This window comes from Dufourea novaeangliae, unplaced genomic scaffold, assembly GCF_001272555.1.
Source record: "Dufourea novaeangliae isolate 0120121106 unplaced genomic scaffold, ASM127255v1 scaffold18, whole genome shotgun sequence".
Classification (NCBI taxonomy): Eukaryota; Metazoa; Arthropoda; class Insecta; order Hymenoptera; family Halictidae; genus Dufourea; species Dufourea novaeangliae.
The window spans coordinates 1,152,503-1,180,355 of record NW_015373888.1 but is presented as its reverse complement, the minus strand read 5'-3'; the positions used below and the strand labels follow the sequence as shown (position 1 = coordinate 1,180,355).

The following is a 27,853-nucleotide window of genomic DNA, read 5'->3' as shown; positions in this document are numbered from 1 at the left end:
AAATGTACATAATAATACATATACATATTCATAAAAACAATATTAAACGCAATAACTTTTTTGTAAGCGCAAAAAAAAAAACCAATAGGTCCGTCAGGACTGGAACCCAAGACTCCTTCCTAATACGGCTACTTTACAGCGAATGGACAGAAGAGAATCCGTTCACGACCATGGTCCCTTCGATGATTTTCCGACGTACCGAACACTCATGATCTGACACGCGACGCGTGAAATTCGTTTTATCTCGTGGGTGCCGCGGTGGCGGCCGACGACTCCATGCTCTGGCATTCCCGTGGGTGACGTATAAAGCCGTTCCGTGGGCTTTTCCTCGTCTCAGTCGACGTACCGCCAACGTCCAGCGATCTATTTGTCCGCTGGACATCGCGGGGCATGCGTTGCCTCGAGTCGAACCGCGAAACGAGCGTACCGTGAAGGCGATCGGTGGAATCGAATAATCGGACTTGTTCGAGCCAGAATTGGATATATCGTCGTGGAAGTCGACAGAACGTCTCACGCGTGATCGATCGTTGGCAACGATCGAAAAAACAAAAATGATCCCGACGTGGATCGTCGCGGTGCTACTCGCCGTCTGTTCCGTCGAGTCCAGTCTCATACCGGACAAAGGTAAGAGACCAGCCATCCTATTACAATGGGTGAATAAATTATTATGAACACTTCGAAATACCACTTATTTGAATTTTGATCAAAAACGGAATTAATAACACTGGGGAACAGGGAAAAGATTTTGTTCGTGTTGTCGGGGATTTAAGATCGGTTTCAGAGTACTCGTGGATCCTGATTTCGCATTACATCTTCGTTTCAGGTTGATTGGCTGCGATATTCTAAATAATTGAAACTGTTGAAATCGAACGTGTCGATTTAAAGTACCTACCACGTTTGCTTTTTTGTTACCTGTAATTTCGAAAGAATATTCTTGCGATTGTTTACTTTCGGGTTAGTGATTTCCAAAGTAAAGAACACGGTAACATAAAATATTTCATTTCTCCACCTGTTCATGATAATTTGATCACCTATTGTAGAAACGTATCTCGAAATTCTCGATTTTCGGCCGTTGAGAGGATCTAGTTTCGTTGAAAACGTGTTCACGGCGTTTCAAACTTTCGATGATTTTCCGCCAGTTCTGTCGCATGTCCCCAAAGATTGATTTATAGTTTATAGCATTAGGTTGCTGAGTAAATTTGTTCTTTTTTTTAGGTTCTTTATATGCTTTTGAATCTATGTGAATACCATCGAGAAATGTATGCCTTTTGAGTTGAATCGAAATAGAAAGTGGGTTGTTCAGAGTGCAGACAAAACTGATACAACTGCACTAAATTAGTAATACTTAACACTAGAACTACCAGCTTCAGATTTTTTATTTCACAATTACTAAAATCCTAGAGACATTTCCATACGCATTTATGTTACTTTTAATTGCTTATGTACTTCATATTATACTATACTAAGCTGTATTTTATTATATATTACACGTATTAATATATTACACAAATTAACTTAGCATATATTCAACGCTGGTAGTTCTAGTGTTAAGGGTCTAGTGGAATTTATAAGACTGTTGAATAGAAACAAAATAATGAAACTATACTTCATATAGGGCACATAAGATTCTGCGAAAAGTTGTATAGATCTGATTGGTAGTTTTCACTGCGACCGCTTAACACGTTGAATATTTAAGGTTTTTAATTATCGCGTATTTCGTGTGAGAAAATCTTATGTGGATGTGGTAAGAAAGAATAAAGATGGATAAATTCATTGCCTGAATAAAGAATTTGGATTAAACAATAAAAGATAAAAAAAGCTAGTTGTCCAATTTTCTAATTGCAAAATAAAATAGTATTTCTTCTCGTATAAGTAAACACATGTCCAAACGAATAAATTTGCCTAACAAAATTACACGTTTAAACGTCAACCTAAAACACTCGTATACTGATTTTATTATTGTACTATTAATTGCTATTATTCGAATGAAATTGTACTCATCTCCAAGGAGCAGCGTCCAAGGATATTTTAATAAAAACACTGACGCAGTCTTACAGTTACGTCATTATGATTCTACGAAATGAAAAAATGCAAATACAAGACGGAAGGACAACTACGTTTTCTTTTTTGCTTATATTAAATGTACATTTCGAACATTGACACGTGTGTTGGTACAAAAATCGGCATGAATTTTTATGGAATGTAATTTCCTGCTGTTGATATATGGCTGCATATTGTAAATTATAAAATATTATTATCGTGTAATTGTTTATCTCTGTGAGTACATGATAGTTTATTCTAGTTTTATATAGATAATATGTCACAGATTTGAATGTATATTTAAAAGTTTATCAGTAAAATAAGACATTATTGGATCTTTGTTACTTTCATTCGATATAATTCAAGTGTTGAGCATCGTTATAGATATAACAGAAACTTATAGAACTCTAACTTCTTTCAAATATTTCAAGAGTGTTTATTGATCGAAGGTAAGAGAAAATTGGGTTTTATTATGTATAACAACATTATAATGGTAATTATTATACAATATATAACTATATAATACAGTACATATACAACTGTGACAAAAGTAAGAAAAAATTGTCAAATGGAAACGAATGAAAAACGTCATTAGTCGCCAGAGTTCTCAACTGTTTTAATTTAATTTATTCCAAACAATTTAATTAATCAATCTACGTGCATCTTATTGGTCCAACGAATAGGAATTCAACATAATATAAAGAAAATTCAACGTAGGAAACAACAAATACTTTTCTAAGTCCTAACTACGAAACTTTGAGAGTTTCTGTTTTCTTCTTAATGGTTGAATCTCCAAGTACTAACAACAATTAAATATTTATGTCGACAATAAGATAAGATTTTGGTAAACATTAAAATAGTGTGTTTGATTATTTCATTACTTTCCTGCTTCTATAATATTGAACTTCGTGAATTTTAAACTGAATTTTGTCAGTTCGGGAACTAGTGGAGATAAAACAATTAAGAACTAGAATGACGATATGAGAACAGTAGGAACGAAATGGTTAATAGCTTTCTAAATGTACCTGCTTTCGTTCAAATATAATTACATTTTTACACGGCCATTTAATGTTCACGGAGATATCGGTAGGTAAGTGTCTCGTGTGACGGACTGTACCTAGTTTCCGTAGGTGCACACACCACATTCCCATATAACACACTGACGGGATGGCAAACCAGTCGTCGTGCAAGTTGACTTCTTTCCCTGATTTCGTTCTAATCCACGTTCGCTGTTTTCACGCTCGCTGATCCCGCGAACACGTTTAATATCTGCGATTATAATTACGATTAATAATGGACTCTGGGTCCATTTTGATCGAGAATTTCCGAAACGTCATGCAACATTACGGTTCACCAAACACTAATCGAAATATACACAATAGTTTACATTGGTTATTTTATACGAAAATCAGCATATACAGTAAATCCTCGATGAGTGCTCGAAGGCTCCTCGGCACTGACAAGTAGGGAAGAATCGATCCAAGTAAATAGAACTAAATAATCGATACTTTCGTTTCGATACAGAGTATTTCTAGCATCGATACTTTCGGTTGCAATATACAGGGTGTCCCAAAAAGATGTTTAACTGCTAATATCTCGGAAATTGAGCTTCAAATTACAAAACGGTAAAGGACTTTTCGATTTGTATTTCAAAACTTGAATACAGAGTAGATACCTACTCTAGAATTGAATGATTACTGTGGATGACTTCCGGTCCACGATGATGATCGTGGTAGAATACATTTTTTAAATTACTTCGAGCACTTAGTTAACGCTCTTCGTATAACGTAATGTCTAACACTTAATTTAGGAGAAGATCAATTTACTACCGTTTTTGTAAATGTATACAACTCAAAAAAATAGGAAGATCATACATTTCAATTATCATATTTAATACAGCATTCTGCATATCCCAGAATATATATTCTACTCACTCCCATGAACTACTTTTTATTACAACGTTACATTACTTATGTTAATCAGCCGGTGATAGATTCACGATCAATTTCCAGTCGATTAATTCAGAATGATTAGTGTCGTCCTTGTGACTCGCTTGTTGCATACTTGAGACGTGGTATGGAAATGAAAAAAATCTATAACAATTTATTGTGTCCGATGTTTGGTTGGTATTATTGTGACTGGTTACAGTACACTATAATACATGTATAATAATACGTATATTTTGCGACTGATATGGTCTACACTACCGATCATAAGTACAAAGTTTCCCCTCCGTATTAAGGCCCCTTTCAAAAAAGCAAAAGGAATATAGCAAAAAAACGTCCTGGTCTTTATTTATTAAACATTCAAGTAAATAAAAAAAATTTTCTTTCAATATTCGTGCAGCGTACCAAATTGTAAGTGGCGCTAATCGCGTTGATCCGAAATTGAGCTGTCCTATACAAACTGATCGTGATTCTTTTATCTCGTTTAGTTTTGCTCAGTGTGATTATATTTCTTGATCTTTAAAAAAAAACATACTCAATACGATTTGAAAATGTATAACATTACTGTTTGTGTGTTTAAAAATCAATAGAAAAAAGAGAAATTCTGAAAGAATGATTTGCTATAATTATGCATGTATGTTATGTAACATATAGATTATTTATTCCTTTACTTTACACGACGTAATTCGCATTTTTGTTTTAATGCTGTTGATATAAAATATACCTACAGGTTACGGTGTCGCGAAGTGTTATGTTCCCAACCAATCAAAAACGATCACGAGAAATCACGAATCACCGTGATCTGAAACGAACATAATTGAATCACTCGTGATTCACAAGTACAGACTCCTCTCGATTATTGTCTGGCTGGTCCTACACGATTATTGTCCAGGCATTATCCCCACCTCTGGGGAAGAGGGCGTGATACCTGTCAAGCATATACTTTTTTGCCCCTCTGATTTTGTTACTACGGTTCGAGCTTCGGAAAAAAATCGAATTTACGAGGAACTGAAGCATTTCTCCCTATAAGAGTATTGTCCTGGCGTGGACCAGAGTTCGGGACGATAATCGAGTGGAGTCTGTAGCAGTTCACGCTATCTCTAGACCCAGTGTTTGTCGGACAAAAATTAACGATAATTACGTTCCCCACAGGCTTGACTGCGAGTCTCCAGGAAGTATGGGACGACGACAATTTCGCGATCGCCTTGTCCAACGTGAAGTCGAAGAAAAAATCATCGGAGGCAATGGTCGAGACACTTTTGGCCGTCAAGTACGGGTCGTTCGGGAAGAAAACGATGCTGATGATCGACAGACGTGCTAAACGAGGTAACACACCAACGAAATTACTGTAGTATTAAGCCGAAATATTTGAAATTGTGAAAAATTATCTTCTATTTTTAATACAAAAGCTATAAAGCAAATAATAGCACTGAGATTCGATGAAAATAGAAACGTTATACATTATCACGTTGACTGGCATAGTAACCGGGGCCATATGTTGCACGAGAAAAACTTTCGAAATCTACACAGTATCTACGATCTTTTAAATATATCCAGTACTAGAATGATGATCCAACGAAAATGTATAATACGTTCTAGCCTGAAAATACCTGTATTCCGAATAAGAAGAACGTATACGGATAATATTTCATTACGATATTAACCCTTTAACACCCAGACCCTAAAATCGTTATTTCAAAATTATGAGACTGAGTTATATGTTGTATTTTGTTATTTTGAAGTTGAAAATGTCGATATTAGACAGACCTTACCTTTTTCATTTTTTTTTTTATTTTCTTTGTTTATTTTGGAGGGAGTATTTGAATTTCTCAACAGAAAACATAGAGGCCTATTTCACATCAGTGAAACTACGGATCCTTGCTGACAAAAGTTAAATATTAAAATGTGACAGAACTTGACGCATTTTTAAAATGAGTGGTGCACCGGTGCAACACTGGGCGTTAAAGGGTTAAACGTTTTCTTAAGCCATTTCTAACCGTGGAAAATATTTTGTTTTATTTTTTCATACAAACGCCATAAAGCAAATAATATGTAACGCTGAAATTCGAAGAAATACGCAAATGTTGTACAGTGTCGTACTGATTAGTAACAACATAAATCACAGGGCAGTTTAGTGATCTAGGGTTAATACAATACGTGGGCGTACCGAGGTTATCAGTCAAGGGGTGGCAAAAATATTAATACATCGACTGCCACAGTGGAAAAGGCTGTACGCAACCAGACACACTTTATTTTGTTTTTAAAGTCATAAATCGTTGAAAATGTATGCGTTTTGTTAATAGAGGCTGTTAATTGTGTTTCAAATTATATTCCAATATTAAATATTCCGCAAAAATTTTGTAACTCTGAAAAGGGAGGGGGGCAAAATCCAATTTTTTTCTTGTAGGGTGTGGCAAACGCCACTTTTTTCCATCCAGGGGAGGGGGGCAGGGGGCAACGCCCATGATACAATAGTATAAAATGTTGTGCAGTCAACGTTGATCATTGAATTTAATAAAAAAAGGGTAAAAGAATCTTGCAACTAGAGGACAATTATTTTCTAACGACTTATTATGAGCTTCGAATGATCTCATTCAGTAGAGACGACAAAACAATAGAGTCGGTAGGAGTAGGGTAAACCAACCAGTGAATGAGCGAATTGTTGAATTTTTGGACGTTTGAGATTAATACTTGAATGTATTTAATTATAACAACAAAACAACTGTTAAAATTGTAAATACATTTATTTTTCTTAAAATTTTTGTAACGGTAATTATGTATTCTTATCGTAATTTAAAAGAAATTATTTATAAAGTAGAAAACATGTAAAAGCCCAGTAAATGACTGATTTATTTCTGAAATATTTTTAATAAATTAATGCTAAATTAAAAATATGCGATATTGAAAGTGCAACCGCGCTTCCATTTATAAACATTTAATACTTTTTAACTTTATAATTTACATTTCTTACCTAATGGTCATTCACTGGGATACAGTCAATTACTGGTTGGTTTACCTTATTGTATTCTGTTTTCCAGTGATCCTCGAGAGCCTGCAGGATAATGGACATCGAACAGCGGAGCACATCCACGCGAACGGTTTGCGGGACGATCAGCCGATCAAGAATGTGATCGTCTCGGTGCATCAGAATCAGCCTGACGCCAGGATCGACGTTTACGTCGACTGCGTCTTCCAAGGCTCGATAGTACCGTTGAAGAAACGTTTAAGGGAACTGGCAGATGACGGGAACGGTCAGCCGATAGAGGCGGTGAGCAAATTTACTGTCACACTGTTCCCTGTCACGGGGGCTATTCCCATTCGAAGGGGTAAAAAAATCGATACTTTTTTATTGTATTTTCTTAAAGTGTATAACACCTTGAAAATGTGCTCCCAAAGTGATACGCTTCGATTCATCGAAATGACGTACTTGTAACGATTTTAACACATTAGCTGAATACCCCGTAAAATTTTCAAAAGTCCATAGCTGAATACCACAGGGTTCTGCTATTTAAAAGTAAAACGAATCACAATTCACGTTTTCAAAACATTGAACAAGCTTTAGCTAGTTATTATACAAGAGGTGGCATTTAAGTTGACACATGGAAATATCATAAAAACAAAGCATTTCATAAGAAAGTATTTTAGATAAAAATGTTTAGTTTTGATGGGGGAACGAGAATGACATTATTTATTTTCAATCTGGTAAAAGTTTCGAAGGTCATTTGAAGGTAAATTTGTATTCTGTGAACCACTGAGACGTACACGTAGATTAACTAAAAATGTTTCAAAAGTTCAATCAGAACAGTTAAGAACTCGGACGATGATATGCTGATGTCAGAAAAGATTTAGACAAGTACATTTCAAGTAGCAAATGAATTTTTCAATTCCGTAAACGATAAGATCGAAAGGTATTACACACCAACGTATTCTTCTGTTTGCTCCATCTCCGATCTCTCTCTCCGGGGGAGTTACACACACGGTTTGTTACGGAGCCACCGATGACGTTAGAGATCGTAGGATGACGCCTTTCCAAATATGGTCGCTCGGATCAAGGCTGTTTGCTTTATTACGCGCGGGCAGCTAACTCGCGCGTAACGCGTTTAAACCGTTGAATCGATTTCGATTCGCTCGGAATTCATCCTTATTGAATATTCACAGGCGTCCAGCCCACTTTTTCGTTCTCGATCGAGACACATGGATGTAACAAACCTCGGAGGAGTTCTAACCCGATTTATTAAGCTGCGTGTACGCACGGCAGAGTTGGGCGTTATTCGAATAAAAATTCGGATAAATTTTTGCGAATAAAATATTATTCGAATAATCCTCGAATAAAAGTTGCGAATAAAACGAATTTATTCGAAGGAACCAGCGAGTAAGGTAAATCGTCAATCGTTATCCCTAGAAGGATTCCCTTTACCGCATCGTACCCCTTGGGTTCCTATCCATGGACGGGAAGCGGTGTCGCTTACTCCTGACTTTTATTCGCTGCGGAGTTATTCAGAATAACGAATAACGAATAAAGACTTAAATCATTTTTCAAAAGACTGTCCGTACTGGGAAAGACCGGTTAACAAATTCGTATTCAGCCCATAAAAAGCTATCACAAACGTCTATTAACCCATATAGCACATGAGGCCCAACGACGCCTTGAAGACGACTTAAAGACGCCTTAAACCTAAAATAGCTATAAAATGGGCGACTTCAAGGCGTCGTGTGATATCTGGGAAAGGTTATGAGATCGAAAGAAAAAAGTACAAATTTCTCCAGCAGTCAACGATAACACTCGATCCCTCGTAACGGAATTCTTGTCGATAATCTTCCAACGAATTGCGTTTTGCAGTTCAGAGAAAGAAGAAGCCAAGCGAAAGTGTATCGATCATCGTCCATCGGCGACGCGTTCAAGGAGGAAAACTGTCCTAACCACGACACCAGTGTGCACGGTGATCTGTCCAAGGAGTCCAATTGGTTCACCGATATCGACGAATCGGATAGATTTGATCGTGTCGATCGAACCGACGACCTTGAATCGATCATCCCACGGCCCGGCCACGGACATCCCTCGGCTCGATTGGGTCAATCGAATCGACACCACGCGAAACGCGCTCCCGAGGATGATCACGGTAAATACAGTTCGTTGAGCGACTTCGAACTGGATCGCGAATGGGACACCGATGACGAGCAAACGTACGGTCGATCAGCCGCGACCAACAAGAGAATCCCTCGGCGTGGAGACATCGGAATACAGAGTTTGGATGAGAAAGGTAAAGCCGAATAGGGAACGCTCTATACCAGAGTTGGGCAAAATGTAATCTAATTACAAAATCTAAATTCCAATTACAAGGTAATTGCAATTTAATTACGGTACAATTACAATTACGTTGTAACATAACTTTACAATTACCTTGGAATTTTTATTGTAAATTTAGTGTAGTTAATTACAATTACAGTGTAATTTTACAATTACCTTGTAGCTTTCATCGTAAATTTCGTAGTTAATTACAATGTTATTGTAATTATAATTGTCTTGAGATTACATTGCAATTACATTGTAATTGTGATTTGGATTTTCTAATTAGATTACATTTTGCCCAACTCTGTTCTCTATGCTACACAGTAGGTAAACAAACTATTCGCACATTCTTTAAAATAGAACAACTTTTTTAAAATTGGTCCAAGTATGACTTGAGTTCTTTTGCGAAGTTAGGGAGATTAGTTTACTAAATGATGTATAAAAAAAATGTTGAAAAAGTCACAATTGATCGGAATCGCGACGAAAACAGTAGAGGTCGCTTTTTACAACTCTTTTATCTGAGACTGTAATGAAAATGTAATAAACACATTTCCGAAGATTTATGTTAGTTACACACAGGTTGAAAATTTCATCGAAATCGGTAAACGCACTACCTTTGTACACACACGTAACCCAGCTTACCTAGTAATCGAACGTTTTCAGCTTGCCTCACCGACAGTCAAATAGCGAAGACCCTGAACGAGCTGATCGAGGCTACCAAAAGAGTGTGGAGGGAAATCGAATTAAACGTGAGTATTCCCCGCTGTGGGCCCACGTCACATCTGAAACCACAATTCTGTACATAATACCTTCATATCTCATACATTGCCCATTCCAGAGAGTGGAAACGCAACACCTGCGACATTTGATCGAAAATTGCGCCGGCTGTCGGGAACGTCCCGGTGAGTGAAGTTCCGCTGTATCGAAAAATTATTAATCGCGCCCGGGAGAAAACCCCCTCACACCCCCTATTATTCTTCTCTCCGATTTATCCGCCCCAACCCCCACCACCCCCTATCGTTTCACGTATATTGGTTAACACAATTCTCGCGTGGTAACGATTTCAACGATATTAACTGTACACAACGGATACAAATGCTCGTGTTACAAATACTCACATATAATGTACAAAAAGTGATCTTACGTCTGCAATAAACAATGTATACTTTGAATGCAAAGAAAAGAAAAAGAAAACAAAGAAAAATGGAGTAAACCGGGCCTCACTTCGGAGGAATCGTTATCCCCGATATGAATCCTCTGATCCCCCCTTGTCTCGACTTCCTTCACAGTTACGACCACGACGCCCGCGCCATCTACCTGCGATTACAAGTCGCCCTGCTACCCGGGGGCCGACTGTCGCGACACACCACGGGGCCCACGGTGCGGCCCGTGCCCGCCCGGGTTCACTGGCGACGGATACCAATGCACAGCTTGGGTCCATCCATGCGCGAGCAATCCGTGCTACCACGGGGTCCGTTGTTACGAACGCGTGGACGGTTACAGGTAATCACGTGTAGAGGAGCTGGAAAGAAGTTCAAGTGGGACGGGGGCACACGGGGCAGGGGGGCAAGAGACGGATGTACGCATAGTAGACTCGCGATAACTGCACAGATATACCCGTCAAGGTTGTTTACGCGATATTTGAATAATTATAAATTTAGTTGAAAATTTAACAGAACATTCTTAAAAACTTCAACTTTCGACTGCTACTAAAAAATCTCAAGGTCAACGATAAAATTATTGAAAACGAAACATTAGAAAAATTCCTTTCTAACACTAGCCTTGCGGAACTGTAGTTGATACTGAGAAATTGATGACTTCTTATTTAGTTACAAGAAATGACGATTCTGTGACTTTTATTATATCGTAACAGAAGAATGAGTTACTGTTTCATCGACCATGAACTCTGGTCCCATACTTTTGGTCAGTAGTGTATTTATGTACTTAGACAGACGCGCGCGCTCAGCCTACTCTCGGTCGCCAATATAATTGGTCCGTCGACCGAGCTACGAGAAGATCTTATTTACTCTCGATAATTACCCGTTCCTAGAACAGAGATGGGCAAACTCATTATCTAGATAAAGAATTTCGAATAACGAGTAAAAGATAAAAAAAAAAGTCGTATCGTCTTTTTTGATCGACTACACGTGGAAATTCCAATTTTTATAATAAAATAGTATTTCCTCTTGGCATGAGTAAACACTTGGCGAAAAATTATTCAGACTCATTAATTGTTTAAAGTTCAAGTTGGCAATCTTAGATACTACTATTTTTCACCATGTATTATTCGAATAAAATTGTGTCCAACTCTGTCCTAGAACTGCCCCCGCCTGCAGACCCCCAAATGCGGGTAATTATCGCGAGTCTACTGCATTCTGCTCAGTCTGCGTAAGTGTCCACCTGTGATGCTCTTGGCGGTCAATAGGTAACACTACGATGTTTTTCTTTTTCCTTCTTGGTTCCTTCGGTGACGTGTGCTATACCAAAGAAACTTGAAATATTAATTGGTTAATTCTCCGAGCCGCTACGGCACTACTATGTATTCTTTCCAGCTCTAGAACAATACTGTTATCTCTCGATCGGCCCACAGATCTACAAGTTGCCCGCGAAACTATATTCGAACACTTACGCTACGAAACGACCGACCAATGAAATCGAAACGTCTGACCACAATGTGCTATAAGTCGTTATTCGAGGTTTCTATTCGATTGTCGTTACTCATTTGGTATTTCACGAAAATATTGATATCTGTCTAATATTACTTCGAAAGTACCTATATAGGGGAACTACAACACTAAGAACACGCTCTTGTATGTGTACATATACAGTGTCGGTCAGACGAAAGCTTAAAATTCATATTTTTCTATGTATGTATTCATTGTATTCTATGTATTAAGTTACAAATATTGGTTCCGTACAATTGATCTTGTTGGAGGAATTCATTTATTTATTGTGACAGACCGTAGGTGACTCTCTTATGGTAAATGTTTTCAAAATTTTCGCTTATCTAGTAGTACCTATTTGCTCCTTCTAACTAAATAATACTTTCCCCTCGCATTTCTTTTGTATCTTCAAAAACAAGTAAGACATTGAAAATGCTCACGTTAGATGGAACACCCTCTATATTTATCTGCGTGTGTCTCTGACCAAAAGTCTTTCTATGAACGTATTAATTTTTCGAGTGATCTTGAAAGTCTCAAAAGGTTTTTTTTTCCAATGTCTTTCAACGTCCGTGAATAGTTTCTGTGGGCGACTGTACATCTGTTGTCTACGAATTTTTCCAGCTGCGGAAAGTGTCCTGTCGGGCACATCGGCGACGGGCGACACTGCGAGCTGCGTAGGAACGGTTGCGAGACACGTCCTTGCTACCCGGAAGTGGAATGCGACTTGATCATTCATCATCCGTATTACAGGTCGCGCCGATCATTCGAATCATCTGTTATACGAATTTCCCCCTAATCAGACACGGCGGTCCCTAATTCGGTGAAATGAAACCACAAGATCTGGTTCAACGAAACCGTATCGTTTTCATTCCATCACGAGGCAAAAAGTGGCAACGACGCGCATCAAAGTCGGAAGTATACAGGATATAACAAAAATGTTTTAGGGTCCCGGAAATGGGAGACTCGTGAGGTGATTTGAAACAAGTTTTTCCTTAGCAAAAATTGTATCCGAGTCTTTGTTAACGAGATATTAACAGAAAACCCCCACCCAATCAGAGCGCGAGTCTGCCGGCCGAGTTCTCGCGGTAACGTTGGCTACGCGCTGCAATTGGTAGCCGACGTTACCGCGGGACTCAACCGGCAAACTCGCGCTTTGATTGGTCGGGGTTTTTCGTTAATATCTCGTAAACAAAGCCCCGGATAACATTTTCGTTAAGGAAAAACTTATTTCAAATCACCACACGAGTCTCCCATTTCCGGGTCCTCCAACATTGTTGTTACACCCTGTATACATGCATTTCATTTCGAATAACGAATAAAATCTGAAAATTAATTCCTGAATATGACGAGCGACAATTTCACCCGAAAAACGGGGACTAATTGCACAGAAATCTGTGTGCATTAATCGAACAAGATCTTATTCGTTGTTAATAAATTCGAAGGCTAATCGGCCATGCACGATGACAGGTAAGAAGACCATTTCCTGTGCGTTGCAATCCGTGCTTCCGTCGTTAACAATTGCGTTTCCCGAGATTGCGTTCAGGATGATGGAATTGCTTTGCAAATATTCGTTGTATGTCGCTTGTTCGGTCGAAGTCCTATTCGCGCTGTGTCACTACGAGTCCGCACGGTCTCAAGATCCACCGTTACAGTAAAACCTACATTAGTACCCGCTCGACCTACTGCGTAAGCACACCCGATGTTCATCACTGCACAGTGGTCCAGAAACCCGCTTTACATGGCCAAAATTATTTTAGAGTTATTTCAAGACAAGCAAGGTCATAGTATATACATGTAATAGTAAATCGTTGAATTCGTCTTAATCACAGGTATGACATTACTATGTCAAAAATATACAGTGTGCGGCCAAATAACATGTACAAGCGGGTACGAGGTGATTCATTATGAAAAAATAAGATTAAAATAAGGAATAAAATTTTTTCATTTAAGGATTAGTTTTCGAGAAAATCGACTTCGAAAAATGAATCTAAAACATGTGTATTCACCATAGTAGTAAGTAGAAATGGAATGTAATGAACAGACGAGCTAGCCCAGTCCTATTTAATTGCCGTCTCTAGCAGATTTTCAAAGTCAATTTTCTCGAAAGTTAAGCCTTAAATGAAAAAAATTTTTTCTATATTTTAATCTTATTTTTCCATAAGCAATCACCTCGTACCCGCTGGTACATGTTATTCGGCCGCATCCTGTATAATGACATATAAAAACTGAGGTGATTTTGAATTTTTTATAACAAGAATTTTGTTTAATATAATTATTAGACCAAAATACAAACTAAAAAAAATACAAAAATAACATATAATTGCGACGGCCGCAACGTTAGAATCTCGAGCGTTCATTTATTGATGATCTATGACGATTACTTACAAAAATTAATTTCAGAATTTCGTATGCGGTTACACAATCGTCTAAAATTAATAGTATTTTGGATTTCATCATTTTAAAGTGTCTTCACTTTGTAAGTAAAAAAAAGTATTAAACTTGAAAAATTGACTTTTGCCCATGTAAAGCGGGTTCCTGGACTACTATGCACCGGCGGGGGGGTCCCTCGAAACTAGCCAAGCATATGTACAGTGGACTCTAACTATATTGCCACTAAACATATTGCCACGCGAAACACTTCCCCTTCACACCTCCTTTCGAGCACACAAATTCGTTCTCCCACCACGTTGCGTACGCTGGCGCTCCAGTACGCTGAGGAGGGAGCATGGAGGGGGCTCTGAACTCATTGCTATTTTACTCCTCCACAGTCCCGACCATGGCAATATAGTTAGAGTCTACTGTACAATATAACTATACAACTACTAACAATAATAACTACTCGGGCTCCAGTCCCAATTTTCGGGTACTAATGCAGAGTTTACTGTATACATATATATGCCAATGTGCGCGGCGGTGGACACTAGACCACCGCCATCTTGTTTTTCGTGCACATGGATTTGAACTAGCGGAGTCTGAACGAGGGACTTCTACCGAAACGGAAAATACCGGTATTTTCGGTTAAACCTTCGCTTTATATAACCTTATATAAGCTTTACCCTTATAGAAACCGAAAAAATACCGGTATTTATTTCGGTTTTTGGTAATATATCGGTTTCGGTATAACTTTGATGACATAATACCAGTCAAAATCATACCGGTTTAAGTCACCGGTCTGAACAGGGCCTACCTCTGTTCTATTTCGTCTCGTTAAACCGCGTTTCCGTTTCCATTTCAAGTCAGATTCCCTTCGATGTAACCGTGACCACCGTTTTAGATGCGGCCCTTGCCCGAACGGCTACATCGGCAACGGTTCGTCGTGCGTCGACGTGAACGAGTGCGAGATGGCGCAACCTTGTCATCCCGGTGTTCGATGCGTTAATCTTCGTCCCGGGTACAGATGCGAGTCCTGTCCACCTGGTTACACCGGGTCCATTGTGGAAGGGATCGGTCTGGATTTTGCTGGTTCCCACAAGCAGATCTGTCAGGACGTGAACGAGTGCGAGAAGAACAACGGTGGTTGCGGTCCGTACACGGAGTGTATCAACACCGAGGTACAGATTATGAGATAGAGGTGGAATAAAATGTATTAAAAGTAGGTGCGAATCTAACTGGATAGTTTCCGACTATCGGAAGTGCCTAAAAAATCGTGGGGTACTGATTTTTAGACCACCCTGTATATCATTTCCCATGCAGAAAACAACGTTTCGCTTCCTTTTACCGGTATTCCCGTAACTCGAATTATTTCAGGGTTCCTATAGATGTGGCCCTTGCAAGCCCGGATATGAGGGGAACCAAACGATCGGTTGCCGTCCGAGGGGCAATGTTTGTCCTGATTCGACCACCATCTGCGACGATAACGCGGAATGCGTGTGCTTCGATACTGATCGGTACACTTGCAGGGTAAATATTCGAATGAATGGCTTACAATATGACAATTACGAAAAATAGGGATAAAAGTTCTTTAAAACATTTAGTACGGATGGGAATGGTAGTTCCCAATATGGGCGAATCTCGCGGCCGTCTTGGGAACTATAAGGTCCAGACCCTTTCAATCAAATGCCCGTCTTTGGAGCATTGTGTAGGGGATTTGTACGTGTTGTCACGGACGGGGTATAGGAGTACATATTTCATCCAATGTATTTTTTCGGTCCACTTTTATGGGGTTACGTTACCCCATTTCCATTTTAGAGTCACTAACCACCATAGATTTACCGTTCTTATAACGTAGAGGTCACTAAAATCACAGGGTTTTTAAGGTGCGGGACTACAGTTTAGGTGGGCCACCAACTCCCCTAAGATGAAAGATCTATTCTTATACCTCTTCGGGGGTCTTGTATAGCCACAAATAAATGTATCTAGTGACAGCTAAAGGATCAGTTTGGTACTGGTCGTCCAGGGTTACAAATAGTTTAGGGTGCGTATCCACTCGTTACGTATCACCGTTGTGTATCAATATTGACGGGCAAGCGTTGCATCGTTGCGTATGAAAATGTAGTGTGTGGTGATACGATACCATGATACGCAACGATGATACGATACAAGGATATGCAACAAATGGATACGCACCTTTAAATATTTACCTAAACGACAAATCCCATGATCGAATGGGAATTATACATAATTCCCCATTCAAAAATGTGATACTAAAAACATAAAAAAAGAGAAATTCATTTCTCCAGGCCATGGGGTTGGAAAAACGATTACGGCCCGTCCCGAATGTGTTAAACTCCATCTACAGGGTGTCCAAAAAAGATGGGATAATCCGGGACAAGCATATTCTTCATACAAATACAAATCGAAAAGTCCATTACCGTTTAGTAATTTGAAGCTCCATTCCCAAGATATAAGCAGTTAAACGAACTCCAATCAGCTGAGCGGTGGGTCACGCGTACACGCAGGCGCAATCACGAAGCAGAGGTCAGTGATCTGGCGCTTCTTGACTGCAACTGCGCGTACGTGTGGCACACCGCTCAGCTGATTTGGGTTCCTTTAACTGCTTATATCTCGGAAATAGAGGTTCAGATTACAAAACGGTAAAGGACTTTTCGATTTGTATTTGCATGACGAATATGCATGTTCGGGATTGTCCTATCAATTTGGGACACCCTGCATAACCTCGACAGTTCAGACGGTATTGACCTCTTAGCGTGAACGTGTTTTACGTGTACAGTCGATGGCTTGTTGCTCGTTTGACCTTTGGAGGATTTATGATAGGATTTTCACGTAATACCGTTCCCAGTGTCACGTCGGATGGGCAGGAAACGGAAAAATTTGCGGGGTGGACAGAGACAGCGACGGGATTCCGGATGGAAATCTTCGTTGTTACGATCGACGGTGTCGCGCGGACAATTGTCCCCTGATACCGAACAGCGGCCAAGAAGACGCGGACGGGGACGGAATGGGGGACGCTTGCGATCCAGACGCCGATAACGACGGGGTGTTGAATCCTTCGGATAATTGCCCGTTGCATTCGAACCCGGGCCAGGAGGACATGGACCGCGACGGTCCAGACTCGGTCGGGGACGTATGCGACAATTGCCCGTTGGTCAGAAACCCGAAGCAGGAGGACACGGACAACGATGGGATCGGCGACGCTTGTGACAAAGATATCGACAATGATGGTAAGGGAGACCGGGAACAAACGTAACAATTTGTGTTTTTGAGTCGACAACTTTTTAAGTTCCGTAACATTTTTAACAAATTCCTGCAATATGACAATCCTTGATCATTGGACAGCATAATCATACCTAAAAACTTGGGATACACCCAATTTTGTTTTTACACGATAGAAACGTCCTGGAAAAATACGTGTAAAAAAATATACTTTATATACGGAAAAATAGAAGATTTGTTGTAGATCTAAAAAATCAACAAAGGTGTTATAATAAATCATATCAAAATTCATGTTAGAATCGTATCGTTTTTACATGTTTGCTCTTTTGATTTTATAAACGAAAAATCAAGGACCGTAGACTGTGGATCTTTATGCAAGTTCAGATTTTTATCGATTACTTTACTGAACTGAAATTATGCCACAGATTTGTTTCCTTGATCAAAAAAGGTTTAGTAAGGTCCAACGTGAATTAAAATTTATACTAATCTCTACGAAGATCTTTACCGTACCTGTCATCTGCAGTTCACGATAAATATCATAAAATCTGCAGTCTACACAATGACGAAATCGTTGAATCGACACTGTCCGATTTCCAGGCCTTCCGAACAACCAGGACAACTGTCCAAGAAAGAAGAACGAAAATCAGATCGATTCGGACGGGGACAGGATCGGGGATGCCTGCGACAATTGTCCTTTCTACCCGAACGCGGATCAAACAGATCGAGATGGCGACGGTGTGGGCGACGCCTGCGACAACGACAACGACAAGGACAGGGACGGCATACAGGACGACAGGGACAATTGTCCCGACGTACCGAACTCGGGGCAAAACGACGACGATCACGACGGTATAGGGAACGAGTGTGACGACGATATGGATAACGATGGCGTACCGAACCATTTGGACAATTGTCCTTACGTCTACAATCCGGATCTAAGAGTAGGTAGCGAGTACAGTAGACTCACGTTAAATAAGCGGTAAGAACGGCCCAGCTCACACGCATTAGGCCTACTGTCCACTAAGGCGTCTCGTCATAGACGCTTCATAAACATTTGACGTTTGCAAAGCGAGGGGTGATTTCACCCCTTAAAGTCGCGTCTCAGCCGATACAAAAAAAACGTATCCCTTATTTTTGACTGCTTAACAGACGTACAAAGTTACACCAAAATCGGGGGGGACACTTCCGTGCCTTTCCTTGTCAGAGAGAGGGAACACAATGGTCCCCAAATTTCGAAAAATATTTCACGGTTTTAGAAAATATTGGCGACGCCTGCTGGAACGACTACGACAACGACACTGTGGTCAATATGCAGGATAACTGTCCGAACAACAGCTTGATATGGACGACCGACTTCCGTAGGTACGTGACCATCGCTTTGGATCCTTACGGGACAGCTCAAGATGACCCAGTGTGGAGGATCAATCACGGGGGCGCCGAGATCCAGCAACTCGTAAACAGCGATCCAGGAATTGCTATTGGTAACATTAAATCGGATGTTCGCGGAAGACCAAGAGTTGGGCAAAATGTAATCTGATTACAAAACCTAAATTACAATTAGAGTGCAATTGTTAAGAACAATTACAAATTACTTTACTGCAATTATAATTGTTACTAACTTCGATTATAATTGTAATTGCCAGATATAATTGCAAAGTAAATTATAATTGCAATGTGAGGTAAATATTTAGAATAGGAGAGGCAGCTCCGATGACCTTGACCTTGACATATGTTGTCGAGATCGTCATCCTCAGAGACTTTCAGAAGGTTTTAGTTGTCGCTCGTTTTTTATTAAGAAGTAATAAACAGAAAAAATCTGCAAAATGTAGCAGTTATTTTGACTATTGAAGTGGTACAATGAACTTGACCTTCGCATATATTGTCAAGGTCACCCTTCTGAGACCTTGAGAAGGTTTTAGCCGTCGCTCTTTACTTGTTAATAACATATTAACAAATAAAGAGCGACTGCTGAAATTTTCTTTAAGATCACTCAGGAAGATGACATTTACAACATTTACAATGCCAAGGTCAAGGTTATTGGTCCCTTCAATACTCAAAATAAGTGCTACATTTTGCAGATTTTTTTGTTTGTAACTTTTTAATAGAAAATGAACGACGGCTAAAACCTTCTGAAGGTCCTCCTGAGAAGGACGACCTTGACAACATATGTCAAAGTCAAGGTCATCGGAGTTGCATCTCCTACTCTACATATTTACCCAATGTAATTGCAACTCTAATTGCAATTCACAATTACAATATAATGTGAGATTAAATTACAATTACGTACAATTGTAACTATAATTATAATTATGCAACAAGATTACACTTACAAAGGTACTTCGTATTTGCAATTGTGCAAGACAATTGTAATTGTAATTATAGGTAAATATTCACAAAAAGGGTGCCACCCTCGATTTCCATAAATTTTGAATATATTGTAAAGGTCATCCCATCAATTTCATAAACAACGACCGCCAACTAAAACCTTCGCAACACTACTCAGGGAGATGACCTTCACAACATATTAATGTAATTACAAATGTAATTGATTATGCCCAACTACGCGTAAGACCGATAACGTGGTGTGTCAAAACAATAAAAAAAAAGGGCTTACACCTAATAACACCGAGTATCCTTCCGTCGAACCAGGGCCGGATGTATTCAGCGGCGTGGACTTCGAGGGCACATTCTACATCGACGACAACGCGGACGACGACTACGTCGGTTTCGTGTTCTCGTACCAGGACAACCGGCGATTCTACATTGTCGCCTGGAAGAAGGGCTCGCAACCGTACTGGATGCCGAATCCGTTCCGTGCGGTGGGCGATCCCGGTATCACGTTGAAGTTGGTCGACTCGGAGACTGGGCCCGGCGAGGTCCTCAGAAACAGTCTCTGGCATAACGAGGACACGCCCAATCAGGTGAAGATACTCTGGCGTGATCCGAAGAAGATCGGCTGGAAGGAGAAGACACCCTACAGATGGCAACTCTTGCACAGACCGAAAATCGGACTGATCAGATTCCGGTTGTACCAAGGGAAACAGCTGATGGCCGATTCTGGGAACGTGTACGACTCGACGCTGAAAGGTGGTCGTCTCGGGGTTTACTGCTTTTCACAGGAGAAGATCACCTGGTCGAATCTCCTGTACACATGCAAAGGTGAGAGAAAAAGAAGGGGGGGAGGGAAAAAATGTAAACTAGGACACAGTTTTTCGGTCGTTCTCCATTGATCGTGTAGTTACATTTTGTCAACTGTATAGAGGTGTGCTAACCGGTAGGGTTAAATCGAAATCGATATTAATTGACATTATTACGCTTCTTTCGCTCTCTGACACGACTGGAATTATGTCGATTCTTCCTACCAGGGAACCAAGTTCCCAACCCTCCGTGTCTCCAAGCTCGTATTCCATCACACGCTTACCACATTTAATCCTTCTTTGTTCCCCGTTTCGCGCGCGTTTCCCTGCTTCTCGTCGCTTCGTCGAAACGATCGACCGAACGAACACACGCGTACGAATATCCTATATGTATAATGTCTAGTCGAAGGTAACGTTTATCACCTAATCAACTGGCGGGACAAAACTCGGCGTCCCAGACGCTTTGTCAGACACACGTATCCGCCAAAGGAAATGTAAGGGTGACGCTTTTTTTCGGTGGATTTTGGTAGACTTAGACCGCCCTGGGAAATCGGCAGAACGTGCTGTTTTCTACACTTGTCTTAGAGACAAGGCTAGCTAGTTAATTTTCGAAGAAAGCAAAGTCACGATTGATCGAGGCTCAAGGGATGAAAAATTAATTATCAATCGAATTAATAATGTGTTCCCGAATTTTTACCATTAAGTTTTTCTCTTGATTAACTCTTATGGGATTCTGCATTGATTCAAGGTGAAACTATGCTAAAATCTTTCTTTTATAGATCATCTTTGATGGGAATATCTTTAAACATAACCCTATACACATTTTTTTTTAATTTTTGATCTCTTTAAAAAATATATATACTTTCTTTTTTTTGTTGAAAATAATACAAACAGTACAATAGGAACCAATAGTTTACCTTAAAGTAAAGTCCCTGGAGTTTTATACTTGGTTTCGATACAGTCGTGTTACTTCTTGTAAACTAACGTAATTGAAAATACACGAGAATTGACAATAAAAATGTTTCCAACGTGTGTCTCCTTTGGCGGATATATTGTTTTTGGACCGTTACAAACGTTGTTCCAACGATATTTGCATAGCGTGTCGCACAAATGGTTGCAATGGCCAACCTAGCCGGACAAAGAATTCTAAAAAATCTGTTTAATTTTAATTGTGAAAAGGAAACTATCAATCCCGGCCACGGAGTATTTATATAGCTGTATTTCCGCAAACCGATCGTGCCCGATTTGGCTGAAATTTTGCAGATACCTTCATTTTACATAAAAACAACGCCTGCGAGAAGAATTTTTTGGCCACTGGAAAGTTAAGACCTAAAATTTTAGATAAAGTGTTTACCATTTTAGTGTCATTCCTGTAATTTTGAAAACATCCATACCTTAATTTAACTGAAATTTTGAAAATAGGTTCCTTTTAGATGAGAACAATATTTACGAGAAGGATTTTTGATGACTCGAAAGTGGAGACCCAAACTTTTGCGAAAAATCTTTTACTAATGTAATGTCACTCCCTTCGTTACCGACACAGCATTATACTGATCAGAGTTGGTTAGAGACAGTTGAAGAAAAAGGGTATCATTATTATCTTAATAACTTTTTAACAAACAAGGAGCGATGGCTATAACTTTTATGGTAAAATATTTTTCACAAAATTTTAGGTCTTCACTTTCATTGTAGCCAAAAATCCTTCTCGCAAACATTATGTAAACATGAAGGTATTTGCAAAATTTCCGTCAAATCGAGCATGACCGGTTTTCGAAAATTTCACCGAGTATTTTTCAAACCTAATGTAACTTTTATAGACAAGTAGCCATTACGAATAAATTATTTTCAGACAAAGTTAATGCACAAGTGAAGATATGCAGCCTAACCGTTAGGTGTCTACAATTTTTGCAATTAGTGAAAATTTCTCTTCCCTTATGTTAAGAGTACTCTTTTCCCTAGTACCACAGATATTACGTTCGATTCACTAAATTCTCAGCAGATCCTTAAATATACAGGGTGTCCTGTAACTGGTAAAAGAATCGGGAAAATGGTGGTTTTAAGTGAAAAAAAAAGATTCGAGTATATACTGTAGAATAGAAGTTTCGTAGCTTGCTTTGTTTTCGAGATAACCGATTTTTTTCTGTTGCCGACCGTGGTGACGTCAATGGGAATTTCATTGCAAGCATCACATTTACAACCACTTTGTATCCTTTTCATACATTCTAAAGGGTGTTCCGCGTAAGTGTCGCCACGAAATTTCAGGAATTTCCTTGAACATTAAGAAAAATTTTGTTAAACAAAAGTCAAACTACATCTAACTTGTACAGGACTTTCGTAAATCAGAGTTTATTTATCTGCAGTCTTTCTTTCGAGGATATGAATGTTACCATTTGCTTTTTAATGGGATTACAACAGATATACTACAGAGACAAAGAAACTCTAACTTACGAAAATTATGTGCACTTAAATAGAGTTCAACTTTTGTTGAACACAATTTTTTTATAAAAAGTCTTGAAATTCTATTGGCTACACTTACGTGGGGCACCCTATACACTCGCTATACCTGGAATTTTCGGAAATCTAGTTAGCCTCCATTTCACAAAAATCCGAAAGACGAACAAACGGTATTTCGCGAATGTAACACGATTTCAGACGTAGCTGCTTGGACTCTCTTCTCGATCTCTAACACGTTAATTTGTACTTTCCAGAAACTGTGCCGCAATCGATATGGAACGAGCTGCCCGACAGTTTGAAGCACGTGGTGGCCATTGAACCGAGCAACGATATGAAGCCTCAACAGTCGCAACGTAACGTTGACTACGACTTCTTTTGAATTCCCGTTTCCAACAATGAAAATTGCGAATTTATAACAAGTTACTGTAAAAAAAAAGCCCCCCACGAAATGGCGAAAGTAAAGTTAACGTACCCCATTCTTCCTTTAAATGAGAAACATAGGTCGGACGATCGGAAAAAAAACGTAGAACAACGTTTGCACGCGTTTCGCTAAAACGCCCCTGTTATTATAATACTATGAAACGAAGGAGGCGTTTATCGCTGGAAAAAAAAGAAATTATTGTATGCATACTTGGAAAACATTTGTGTTCGTAACGTAAATAAATGTCGGAATAAATCTTGTATCGATTGTACGAAATCGACTTAGGCTCTACGCAAATAAAACATAAAAAAAAAAACAATCTCTGTGCCGGTTTACAGAAACTACGGTTACAGCTTTTTCTACGCCTCCGTTATGGAACAATCATCTACAACCTCGTAAACACACGGACACAGGTGTGCAATGTTTCCAGACTCAGAGATTACAAAACGGAATACAAGAAATAGGGGGTGAAATTCCGAAAAGCACCCACACCCGATTACAAAAGGTTTAAACCGCCGATCGTTGGTTATTAAAAAGTTATTATCAAAGAAATATTGAAAAACATACCGTAATTTTCCCAGAAATCTGAACCTTTGTAACGTAGTGTCTTTAAAGAAATACCGTTAGTTAAAAAACAAACAAAAAGTACTGTTCAAAGCATTATACCGATCTGGGTTTGTTAGAGCTAGTTAGAAAACAAACTGATAAAATAAATACTTGTTTATTTCGTCGTTGAATTCCACCAAAAATCCGCAGGTGATAATAATGACATTGTTTGAACTGTCTTTAATTAACTTTGAAGCATTATACTGATCGGAATCAGTTAGAAGAAGTTCAACCATTTTTTTTGTTCATAACTTTTTAATGACCAATGATCGGCGGTTTAAACCTTTTGCAGGTGACTCGGGAAGATTACCTTGATAACGTATGTCAAGGTCAGGGTTATCAGGTGAGGGTGCTTAAGAAGGGTGCTAATAAAAAATTCTTTACGAAAGATGTTTCGATTAAATCGTTCGTGTATTAGTTTCATAGTTGAGACGTGTGTCCATTGATTTTAATACTTTGGAATAGGTTAAAAAAAAAATGAACGCTGGAAGTACCGACCAGTAATTCTGTTATAACAGATGATGTCAGCACATAATAATTCTACATGAAACAAACAGATGTAACCCCTTGTTTATTCATGATGAGACATTGTTCAGAAGATCAGAGTTCGGTAATAAATGTCTGATTTCTACTTGAAAATGCCCTCGTAAAACAACCAGAAGGGAGTTTTCAGTAAATATTTGAATTCTCGAGATAACAATCGATAAACAACGGTTGTATTCTTTAAAAAAAACATGGAGCAAAAGATTTCTTTCGAATTGTGTCGATAGTGTGTTTTGTAATCTGCCAACCTCAACGGACGTGTTGAAATTCATAAATGTTCGTATGGCATAGTAGTTTATTTTACTATTATTTCTTTATCTATCTGCAAGAAAATAGTTGACAAACGTGGGAAACACTGCGTTGAGTCCAAAACTTTGCACACACCTGTGTATCATTCACCGACTGACGCAATTACTTTAGGGCAAACGCTATTAACTCATTTTCTATGCAAGTTCATCGACCTCGCGAACGATCATCGCGATTCCCTTATTGGTTCATTTGTTTTATCATCCTACATAACGAATGTCGATGGACGCGACGTTACATTCCCGATTCGCTCGTAAAACACAAAGTTTCGTCGGGTCGTCACGTGACTGAATAAATGAAAAAAAAAACCTAACTAAAAACCTGAAAAAAGGATCACGGAACAATCGACATAAACAATAAAACAATGGATAAATGGACCCTGTAGAGTTTTATAAATTATTAATAATTCGGTGATTCATTTTGATCGATAATAAATTATTCATCATTTACGCACCTTAGTGATAATTATCAATAATTGCGTCAGGAGACGACCCAACAAGCAACACGCTCGCAGACTATCGAGCTTCCATCCTAGGGGATTTCGATCGAGAATCTATCTTCGCTATTTGTTTTTTTTTTCGTTTTACTTTCAAAGTTACAGGAATTGTTTTTCGATGCGAATTCGTTAGGTATTGGAACAACCAGAGGCGATTGAAATCGTTCGTGAACGCGTCAACTATCGAAATGGGGGGCCGACCGTGCGTCCCGACGAGGCGGCCATCTTGAATTCGTAATTTACAAAGAAATCTTCTCTAATTTCAACTATAATAGTAGTACGTATACATATAATATTATATGTACAGACGTCACGAGACTCGAATGGAAATGAACCGACTATCCGGTAACGCTATCGACTATAAAATCTCGCAACGTTGTTCGAGAGCTTTCAGACCCGCAAAATGATAGAGTCTACGCAAAAGTTCCCGCCGCCATTTTGCAGAAAATACGTAGGTATTCTTTTTTTTTTACATTAATCATTATCAACATATTCTCTCTGGTTTTAAACTGTTCGTGCTCCAGTCCTTCAGGCAAAAATCGCTAGTAATGTATTTTCCAATGTCTTCCTCATTAAATTGCATATATCACGTTGCACCTGAAGAAATACGCGATGCCTGATTTTATTCTTAGGATGTTATTTGATTTCGACCGCTTTATTCACAATAAACACGTTAAACAGTAAATTTGAAAAATATAGTGGTAAAAAACACTGTTACTTCTATGAATCTTTGGACATAACCTAAAGGTGCGTATCCATTTGTTGCGTATCATCGTACGGTATCGTATTGTATCTACGATACGATACGAAGATACGCAACAAGTGGATACGCACATTTAGAATCCATTAAAATTATATTAAAAATTAGGTATGTGTGCAAATACTTCTTTGATTCGCTGTGTATACTGCTGGTATCATAAGTTTAAATGAAAATAAATGCTGGATTTACACTTAATGTTGTATTCACACAAGCGACGGGAACTATGGCGGCAACCCAATTGCGCTGTTTGTCTCTCCGTTCGTGTATTTAAGGCGGCCGAATGGCCAGTACGCAACGCCCGAAAGAATTAGAATCGATTAACTGGCGAAATATTAACCGTAACAAGCTACTTCGAATCCTGAATAAAATTCGTCCGATAAGAAATCGCGTCGAACGAATCTCATCTGAGAAAACTCGATACGAACGAGTGCAACCGTTGCATTTGGTTGCGCCTGTTCTGGCAGTGGTCGCTCAGAGCTCGAACTCTAAGGCAGTTGAGCGTTATTCAACGAAAAAATAAAAAAAAAAAAATAAAAAAGGAGCAAGGTGCGACCCGCGAAGATCCTTCCTCTCGACGATTCTCCTTTCGTTTCGATTTGTTCGCAGATACGGAAGAGTGTGAAACGCTCGAAAGTGAAATTAAATTAATCGGTGACATTCCGTTGATCAAAAAGCAGACTGAGTTTTTTCACAGTTATGAAACACAAAATGACAATACGTACGAATTTATCGGAATATTCTTCCCCAATATACTTTTTTTTACGAAATTAATATACCAATATTTATGAAAAAAAAACTGGGCGCGTTCAGTTTTAATGGGCCAATGTATTCTTATGAAACGCACTGTATCAGATTTTTTGATGGAAAACGTTAATGTATCGATTCATTTTTTTTTTTTCATTACACTCCTTTCCGCATTTGTAAACCGTAAGTTGCTCGAAACGGAGAAGCACGCGGATTATTTCGCGGGGAGAACTGTCAACGCTTGCAAAACAATTCTCTGCCGTTCGAGAAAAGTAGGTATGTACAACGAGGAAAAAAAAGTTGGCCCGTACCAAGTGGCCGTTTTTTTTCCTAAATCGACGATACGAACGAGTTCGAGTACACGTAACAAGGATTTAGTTCTAACAAGTGTGTATTCTTTTGATATCCGCGCGATTATATCGACTCTTTGAATTAGATACATACTGTTCTGTTCCCCTTTATAAAACTACAGTCACTTAACTGCGAAGATCACAATCGAAGAAAGGTCAACGATTGACTTCGTTTTGTCAGCGACGATTGAAGTATCACTGTAAAAAATAATTGGTTTCGTAAAACGGAGTAAACTCTGGTCGACAAACAGAAGAAACTACGTTCTGACATTCAGACTTGAACAAAGTTTATATTCGTTCTTTTTGGGCGTCGAAAACGGGTTTTCTTTTTTAAAAAAAGAATATAAATCACTTTGACTATTAACTTCGTCCATACGCATATACAGAGTGGACCACAAAACGTGATTAGCTTAGATTATTTTACTGCTAGGTGCTAGATAGAAATTTTTTTGGACTAATATAACATCATTCAAGGAGAGTTTTA

General features: G+C 39.0%; 1 protein-coding gene across 1 annotated transcript; it reads left to right on the top strand.

Moving 5' to 3' along the window:
* The first annotated feature begins 436 nt into the window (after window positions 1-436).
* On the top strand, window positions 437-24,218 carry LOC107185608 (cartilage oligomeric matrix protein-like). The gene is made up of 15 exons (XM_015573337.1): window positions 437-624; window positions 5,139-5,312; window positions 7,025-7,254; window positions 8,827-9,247; window positions 9,940-10,025; window positions 10,115-10,178; window positions 10,566-10,779; window positions 12,561-12,689; window positions 15,214-15,490; window positions 15,687-15,839; window positions 17,179-17,560; window positions 18,150-18,497; window positions 18,809-19,033; window positions 20,202-20,711; window positions 23,398-24,218. Exons 1-15 carry the CDS (start codon window positions 552-554, stop codon window positions 23,520-23,522), a joined length of 3,411 nt encoding a protein of 1,136 aa, XP_015428823.1. The 5' UTR covers window positions 437-551; the 3' UTR covers window positions 23,523-24,218.
* Window positions 24,219-27,853: the final 3,635 nt, after the last annotated feature.

Excerpts from the sequence above, each read along its gene's own strand:
- LOC107185608 (XM_015573337.1), top strand. The coding sequence starts at position 552 with ATGATCCCGACGTGGATCGTCGCGGTGCTACTCGCCGTCTGTTCCGTC. Across the intron at positions 17,561-18,149 it reads CAAAGATATCGACAATGATG|GCCTTCCGAACAACCAGGAC; the intron begins GTAAGGGAGACC and ends TCCGATTTCCAG. Across the intron at positions 19,034-20,201 it reads CGATCCAGGAATTGCTATTG|GGCCGGATGTATTCAGCGGC; the intron begins GTAACATTAAAT and ends CCGTCGAACCAG.